Source organism: Ylistrum balloti, unplaced genomic scaffold (genome assembly GCF_031769215.1).
Source record: "Ylistrum balloti isolate Yb309-2 unplaced genomic scaffold, AGI_CSIRO_Ybal_v1 Utg369624, whole genome shotgun sequence".
Classification (NCBI taxonomy): Eukaryota; Metazoa; Mollusca; class Bivalvia; order Pectinida; family Pectinidae; genus Ylistrum; species Ylistrum balloti.
Genome location: NW_026781893.1, coordinates 950,832 through 959,767, shown reverse-complemented (window position 1 = coordinate 959,767; position 8,936 = coordinate 950,832). Strand labels below are relative to the sequence as shown.

General features: G+C 35.6%; 1 protein-coding gene across 1 annotated transcript; it reads right to left on the bottom strand.

Moving 5' to 3' along the window:
* Positions 1-2,797: 2,797 nt before the first annotated feature.
* Positions 2,798-4,162, bottom strand: LOC132550643 (ATP-dependent DNA helicase RecQ-like). Its single transcript, XM_060214738.1, has one exon. The coding sequence runs from the start codon at positions 4,160-4,162 to the stop codon at positions 2,798-2,800; it is 1,365 nt and encodes a 454-aa protein (XP_060070721.1).
* Between the last annotated feature and the right edge of the window lie 4,774 nt (positions 4,163-8,936).

Below are 8,936 nucleotides of genomic sequence, written 5' to 3'. Positions count from 1 at the left end.
TCCTCAATCTTTCCGAGATATTCTTCCTTCTATGCCATCTGGTGCATCTCTAGGTTTATCATAGATCGAGTCCATTCCAAGTCTTTCTATCGATGCTAAACACACATATCCTTTCGTAGCTAGACACATGAGTTCCCACGCGTCGGAAAAGCAATTGCCGATATCTTTCTGATTTACAGAGCGGAAGTTGAAAGTGTTCTTCAGAAAGAACAATGTTCCAAACTCTGCAGCACTTTCTTTGCCAAAGTCTTGAAAATGGTCTTGCAGTAAAAGCATTTCCTTGTGAAATTCTTGCGGGGAAGGTTGAAGTCCTCAATCGCCGCCATGGATCGAGTTCTCCAGAACAAGCATTATGAGCACAATTGCCCCTCTCACAACTCAAGCCATCTCCATACACTATAGTTGGGTATGGCTTGCCATCTACGGAAGGTACATATTCTTGTATTTTTTGGTATATCCCTATCGCGCCATTTGTTGATGATGGGTTCTCATCAAAAACCCCCAAGTTCACAAGGACAGACTTCTTTCTCGTTTCATTTGAATGTACATGAATGATATGCAGAATTACGCAATTCTGAAAGTTATCTCTAAACCACGGAATGTGTCGAGTTGATATTCTCCCTATAATGGTAGTCATGCGGAAATGCCTCTTGTCAATGTCCTCCTCATTCGGTACAAAGGTATCTATTGGAAGTTCGCACGCTGGAGTACCTCCATTAAATGCCTGTAAATGAGTAACAGGTACTATGTTTACTGCCATATAACCTAGAGCCATGTTGATGTAAGTATTGGTTTTGTCTACGGAAGGATTCCTGGTTACGACTCTCTTTCCAACATTGTCCCAACAAGTAAGGAATCCGGGATGAAGTTCTCTTGTCACATTTTCTACATCTATTTCCGAATATCATGCACAGGTGAAATGCCACTCACATCCAATTCCATCCCAGCTGGTCGGCTGTCATCAAACGACTCTTCAAAATCTTCCTCTAAATCTACGTCGTCCTCCTCATTAATCTCGCACTCCGCTTCCTCTTGCTCTGTTGGCTCTTCTTCGGAATCGTCCCATTCCCATTCTTCATCGTCCTCTATATCTTGAATTTCCTCATCTTCAACAGTATGGGAAAGAGCGATAGACAAAGCAAGCTCGTCTTCATCTGTGTTTGGCTGATCCGTAACACCAGAAGACAAGTCTTCATGGAGCTGTTCTCTCGTTTCCTTGGCCATTTTATCAAAAGACCGCCTGATGGTGTCAATGGCATTAACAGTACCTTTGTAACCAAGACACAACCCCGTTCTACTGACTTGCTTTAGAGTGTCTTTCTTCAGCCCTCCTCTCCATAACTATAGAAAATAGAGTTGGCATAAAGCTTGCTTTCCTTGGTGCTTTAGCGTGCAAGTGTTGCTAAAGCACATCCAACCATTGGCTTGAGATTGGTCTGTTAACCCTGCATTAGTGTTTCAGAGCCTTTAGGTGTAGTTGCTACTCCGGTTAAAACAGCTGACGTCAATGGAGCAATTGTGGCAAGAGTTTCACTCCATGAAAAAGAACTTATGTTCTCTAAGTTCAAGTCCTTGAACAAAGGGAAGTTCGACTTTAGAAGCACTTGTATTTCTCTGCGAACAATTTCCGTTACAATGCTTTTAAAGTGTCTTCTTGAGCCGGTAGTTGCATTGTACAAACCTCTAATTGCAGCAGAGTATCTCTTTGTACGGACGTTATGTATAATTGGATCCCAGCGGGAAGAATTAACTGTCCTCTTTGTGAATACGCCTGCCTTTGTTCGCCTCAGAGGTGTACTGGTGTTTTGTTGTGTATTCGAACTTGAACCAAGAAACATTTGTTCTGATGAACTTGAAGGCATAGTTCTAGTACTTTCTTCATTTTTTGCGTGTACATATGAACCCTTTCTTGAACGACTCCAGAAGTCCTCTACCGATTTCTGATATTTCCTACTGTCCGAAAGGTTACTCCAGCAGGTTGTACAAAGAAATTTTCCTGAACGTTTTTGTGACACAAGTGTGAAGCATGTCTCTACCATTGACGACAACATTTCTCTTCCACTAACTTGCGAGTTCGGCAAAGCCGATTCGAGTGAAAACCTATAATATCCTTTCCCTTTCGATTTCTCCTTGAAGTCATCTCCACAATTCGCACAATGTTTATCCATGATAACCTTTCCACACTTTGGCGACGAAGTAATTAACAACGATAACTATAGTAGGTTTAGCGGTAGCACACCACCAAAGACTGAGTCCAACTACAAAATATCAATGTATGAAGTATAAGAGATTTAGCGGTAGCACACCACCAAACACTTGAGTCCAACTACAAAATATCAATGAATGAAATATAAGAGGTTTAGCGGTAGCACACCACCAAACACTTGAGTCCAACTACAAAATATCAATGAATGAAATATAAGAAGTTTAGCGGTAGCACACCACCAAACACTGAGTCCAACTACAATATGCAGTGCAACGAAACAGTACCACTAAACACATAAAGCCCTTTCTTAAGAAACAACAAGTTAATTTAATAACTACAAATGGTTTAGCGGTAGCAGTATTACACCACCAAACACAAAGTCCAACAACTAGATATCAATCTCAATGTAATGAAACAATGCCACCAAACACAAAGAAATCCTTCTATTGAAAAAAACAACAACAAAACATCTAGTCAATTTGATGAAATAACTACGAATGGTTTAGCGGTAGCGGTATTACACCGCCAACAAAGTCCAGCGATAACATATCAATGTAATAAAACAAAATCACAAATCCATTCTATTTGAAGTTAATAAAACGGGTTCGTTGGTCCGTCGGTAAAGTTGGCGAATTTCACTACATCAAATTCCTTTCCCTTACACGGGCATTGCTGTTGACAGTGTGAACAGCACATGCATTTAGAACAAAGGCATCTTTCTGTGTCACATTCTCCGTCACAAACCTCCTCAACGTTACGATCCTCTTTATTGCCTAGGTACTTCAAAATTGTCTTCCTGTAGCAGATGTCACCATCAACAATAGACTTAACGTCCTTGCTTGTACCCTTTGAAGACAAGGTAAAATTGTCGTATAAAACGAAAGAATAGCCAGGTCGACCGTCTCTTGCACATCTGCCAGCCTCCTGCCAATAGCTCAGAATGGATTTGGGACTCCCAAGATGCATCACTATATCTATATCGTTAATTTGTATGCCCATACCCAGAGCTACAGTGGCAATTAAACAACGCAGATTTGAGTTAGGGTCCTTAAATTTCCTGATAATTCTAGTTTTAGACTCTTCATGTATACTCCTGTGAAACATTTCAATCAGAGCATGATTGGAATCTTTAATATTATCCACGTAAGCATCTATTCCCAAACTGCGCCGTAATATAATAAATACATCGGCAACTCTATCTATGCTGCGGCAATATACAATTATTTTTTTCGCAGCTGAACCTCTCTCGCGTAGATGAGTCAACAGCCAGTCTTTTTTTTCTTCTAAATCTGTAGAGTCGGCTTTTTGAAAATCGAGGAATATATTAGGCCGGTCTGGTGATTTTTCGATAACTACCGCATCATCAATCTGGAGGTATTTTTTGATGTCTTGTTTAACAGCCTCTGTAGAAGTAGCAGTTAGTGCTAAGACAGGGGCCCGTATTGCCGATCGAAGTTCGTGTAAATGCCTGAACTCTTTCCTGAAGTCCTCGCCCCATTCAGACACACAATGTACTTCGTCTACGACGAGGGCAATAGTGTTTTCTCTCCACACTTTTGACATGAAAATATCTTTCCAATACGGTTTGAGAGCCATTTCCGGGGAGGAAAATACAAAATTGAATTTGCCTTCTTTTACATCCTTAACAATTCCGGAATCCATATCCGGCTCTATTTTAACGGCCGTAAAGTTCCAGTTGTTAAGAGTCTGTATTTGGTCATCCATAAGTGCCCTTAAAGGTGAGATAACTAATGAAATAGGATTTTCTATGTTGACCAGCATTGACGACAGAGCGGCACAAAATGTCTTTCCATATCCAGTAGGAAGCAATCCTATTACATTTTGTTTTTCAATAATATACTTAGCAACTTGCAATTGTTCCGGTTTAGGATCAAAATCAATACCATATTTTCCTTTTATTGCTTCAAACTTTAGTTTTAGTTCAGTTACATCCATTTTGAGAGAATAAAATCACCATGAAATATAAAGATATCAAATGTTTCGATATTGCATAATTACAGGAAGACTTTGTTAAAACAGCGTGCTCGTTAAACCATCCACACAAGCGATATAAATGCGCGTACGTTTTGGCGGGAAAAACCTTCATCTGTGCAAGTTCAGTGTAGGTAGTGACAAAGTGAGCAGCAATGGCGACCCAGTTGGTTTTAGTAGCGGACTCGCGAGCTCATAATTTTTGTAATTATGACCAGCCAGACAATTTTACAATTAATTATTTAGTAGAAAGAGGTGCTAAAATAGAGGACGCGAAGAGCAGTATATTGAATTTCCTCGAGAGCTTTGAGACAGTGAAATTCATCATTCTTATTTGTGTGGGTATCAATGACTTACTGCAGATGAACAGAAATACCTCAGGAAAGTTTATTTTACCTTCAGAAAAAGACGTTTTGGAGATTTTTGATGAAATGAAAAATCTTAAATTTGAAATAATTGAAAACTGTGATACAGCTGTAGTGGGCTTCATAACGATTCCCCTGGCATGTTTAAGGGATTATAATAGAATCCACTGCAAACATCCAGAGCACGACGAGGAAACCACAATTTCAATGCAAAAGAAACACGTGGAAGATGTACAGAGGCTAAATTCTCTGCTTAGAGGTCTAAACATGGACAGGGAAAGTGGCGGTGGTTCGTCCACAACAGTTGAATGGGCAGAGACAATTATGAGGAAACATAAGAAAAGATGTGGTCGTACGCGCTACGTGAAAGAAGTTTTCAAATTTTCCTTTGAAAATTTATATGACGGGCTGCACGGAAAATCTGATATTAAACATGTATGGTTTGATAAAATGGTTGATGGATTCTGCAGGAATTTAAAGAAAAAGTGACGGTATTTATGTACATTATAAATCTAGTTTAATTCATAATTGGTGCAATGTATATGTGAACATCTTAACTATTTCAATACAGATAATTTAACATCTTTTATGTTTTATTAATTTTCATAACAAAAAATGTACATCTTTTCAAACAATTTATCATATTTTCCTAACATTGTACAAACACCTTTCAAAAATATATATCAATATATAGTTACAGTGAGAAAGGTTTGAAATGCAAAATACAGTTGTGTCATAATTTTCCGTCAATGATTGGAGTTCACGAAATCACGTTTCACATCAATTCACATTCCGCATTTTGTATCAACCGTAGCGCCATACTTGAATTAATAGGTCAGCGGAGTGGTGAAGTACAGCCGGAGAACTTTTCGTGGATAATACTTATAAAATTATGTGTGGTGATTGTTTGGGTGTTTCTATGGGATAATAAATACCGAAACTGTAAGTACGCATAGCTGTCATGAACATTTTAATCATAATTAGTGACGTAGGGTTAAATCGGCCCCTATGCACAAATGTGTATGTACAAATGTCTTATTTATAGAAAACACCCTCTTTAACAAACATTGAAGAAACTGAACTTATTCCAGATTCTCCAGATCATGTTTTCAAATACATAACATCATACTCCCAGCACGGACAGGTACATAGAGGGCGAAGCAAATGTAAAGAACGTTTCAATGATTGTATCAAATAAGCTGTAACTTGATATATTTACAAAATGTGCAAATCAATTTCCCCATCCATGCAAAGTTGCATTGCCCTGTTACTTTTAATGTTACCATCATCATTCATCATAAATGTATTTTATTGCAATTAAACACTCATTATGCCTTACAAAAATATTAGTATATTATATATAAAATAATATTGAGGCTGATTTAAAGCATAAACCATCAAGGATATATTAATGGAGTAATCTAAGTTGAAAAGTTATTTGTATAATTAGAACATATAGCTCTCCTAAAAATATTGTTCTTTTTCATCAGAATTAGTAATTAAAAAAAAAAGAATTGCAAATATAATCTGTGTCAAAGTAAGTATCAGCTAAATATCTACATGTTCAACATTGACATTTTTCATCAGCATATACCATGATATACATTATATCTCCAGTTTTCCCACCATATTTCGTATATTTTTGTACTTGAGTGTATTCCAACCAAACTGCTGCTATTTCAATCAGCTGATGTAAGAAATTACATTAGGCATATTGATTCATACTAAGTATCCTGTCTTTCCTTACAATTACACATATATAGATGTAGGTTTGCATGGTGAACGACAAGATATAAAAGATTAGGAGGATTAGTTATGAAAGATATCTGTTATACACAGTGTGTATAATGGCTTTTAATAATGCATGTCTTTATTAATAACTTTAATAATTGTGTACAACAACTGCAAAAAAAGTTATTATAAATTGAATTTTGAATCTTTTTGGACACATATTATACAAGCACAAGAGGGGTTTTATGGATTGAACCAGACTTCCTGTATATTATCAACTTAATTACATACTAAAGTTTAAGTTTGCATGTTGAAAATCAGATAAGAAAATTATGGGTTATTGACTAAAGATAACGTTTCAGATAGTGTTATTTATAATAACTACTCCCTGACAACTACTTGCAAGCTGGGTTAATCAATGAACTTTCAACTCAGTATTTCAATTTTAAATCTTTTGAATACATGTCATGAAATGATTCTAAAAACTATTTACAACATTTACGACAAGGATTATATTCAATTTTCACAAGATACAAATACATGTAGAAAAAAATGATACAAATCATGATAACTGACAAAGAGATGGAGTCACAGAAAAATTGCAAGTCATGCATCTACTCATCTACATACATTGGGTTACTTTATGTACCAAAAACAAACAAACCACAAAGAAACAAACAGAAACAAAAAAAAACATATTCACACTATAAGATGAAAACAAGAAAGAAACATGGACATAGCAAACATAAAATACAAAAGGACTGTGCAAGCCCAGATCGTTTAATTTATTTTTGAAATTCAGATTTTTTTTTTTAATCAAATCATTACTATAATTACTTTTTCATTTTAAGACCTTTTTCATTAAGGAATATAAATAATCCAAACGATAGTTAACAAAATTTATGGCAAAATCAATGAAGAAACAGAAACAACCATGTACATGTATGTGTTTAATAGATTTATTGGTGTATGTATGTTGTAATACATAATTAGCTGTTCTGAAATTGGTCTCTTTTAACTTCATCTGGTTAGCCATTCCATACACAATCAAAAATAATTTGTTCATGTTTTTCGTATGTTGAAATTGTAAGGATAAGGGATTGATTAAAACAAATGATTTAACCGAGATATTAATTAATGTAATTTTCATGAAGACTATCTTTTGCCAATTGGTATAAGAATTCTTCTATTTCTTATTGATAAAAATTACTCATTTAGTTTTGCAAGTTTTTAATCAATATTTATATAAGCTATGGCATAAATTTTGATTGCCCAATGTCTTTTGATAGTTGATTCATGGAGATTGGCTAATAACAAATTGGCTGTTCATATTAAGTCAGATATACCTTCAAATATTCCTCAATATTTTGATATCAAAGCAAGATTTTGCACAAGTATTTCACTATGATGATCCCCAACATTAATTTCAAATTAGTGGAAAAACATGTATGAATTTAGTTTTTTTTCACTAACTGGAAAAACCACATTGTGGAAATAAAAAAGATTGGTAAGGGGAAGAAACTATGGAAATAGATTTCTTTTATATAAGTTAAGGAAACACATAATGGAAATAAAAATCTTTTTCACTTAAGTGAAATAACACATAATGGAAATAAAAACCTTTTTCACTTAAGTGAAATGATACATAATGGAAATAAAAATTGAAGATACTTACCACTATTTTTTTGTTATATTTATTCTGACCAGGAAGTAATTCTGTATTGAACTAAAAAATTTTATCCCTGTAGACCTGCAGTTAACTTCTACATGGTAGTAACTACTAAAATGAAGATAACGTCTTCCAACATTCCGTATGTTTCTCTGGATTGCCTCTAGCACTCTGCTTATGTCTCCCGCCATCATTTAAAATAGCTTTCATTTCCGGTATGAAAACGAGGTACAAGGAAGTGGCTCTTCCCATTTTGAAATGGGGGTGGATAGCATACTGACTGTTTTATTTACCTTAAGTGGAAAAAATATCCCTTAAGTGAATGTAATTTAGCATTATGTCAGCACATACCACTTTTTCACTTAAGTGAAATTCTTTTAAACTTAAAGGAAATAAACATTATTATGCATTATGATTTATTTCACTTAAGTGAAAAAAAGAATCCCTTAAGTGATTTTCTCCCCCTTAAGTTGTATTAATAATTTGCATTATGTTTCATTTCCCCTTAAGTGCAATTGTTTTTCACTTAAGTGAATATGAATTTCACTTAAGTGAAAAAACTATCCCCTTAAGAGGAAATAGGATTAAATGTTAAAACGGCTTGCCATATATGGCAAGGTTTAAAGTCCATCTCGACTCCATTGACCCAGACAAATTTAAATCTTTTGTGTTGTTATAATGACGTCAACTTCCTCTAAACTTGGCAACAAGGTGAAGGTTGTGTACAGGGACACGTTGGACGATATTTGTAAGGCGAGATACGACGAAAAATTGCGTTTTATCGGTGGCAAGGATCCTTACACTATGACAAAAGTAGAATGGACAAATAAAGCTGAGGCGTACCCTGATATTCAAGAAATGAATTGTTATGGCCGCCATCTTGGTTCAAAGTGTTTGGAACCAGTGACCTAATTGATTGCCGGAAGTGACGTCACGCTAGCAAAGCGAATAAAATGCGTTTTTGGTCTACACA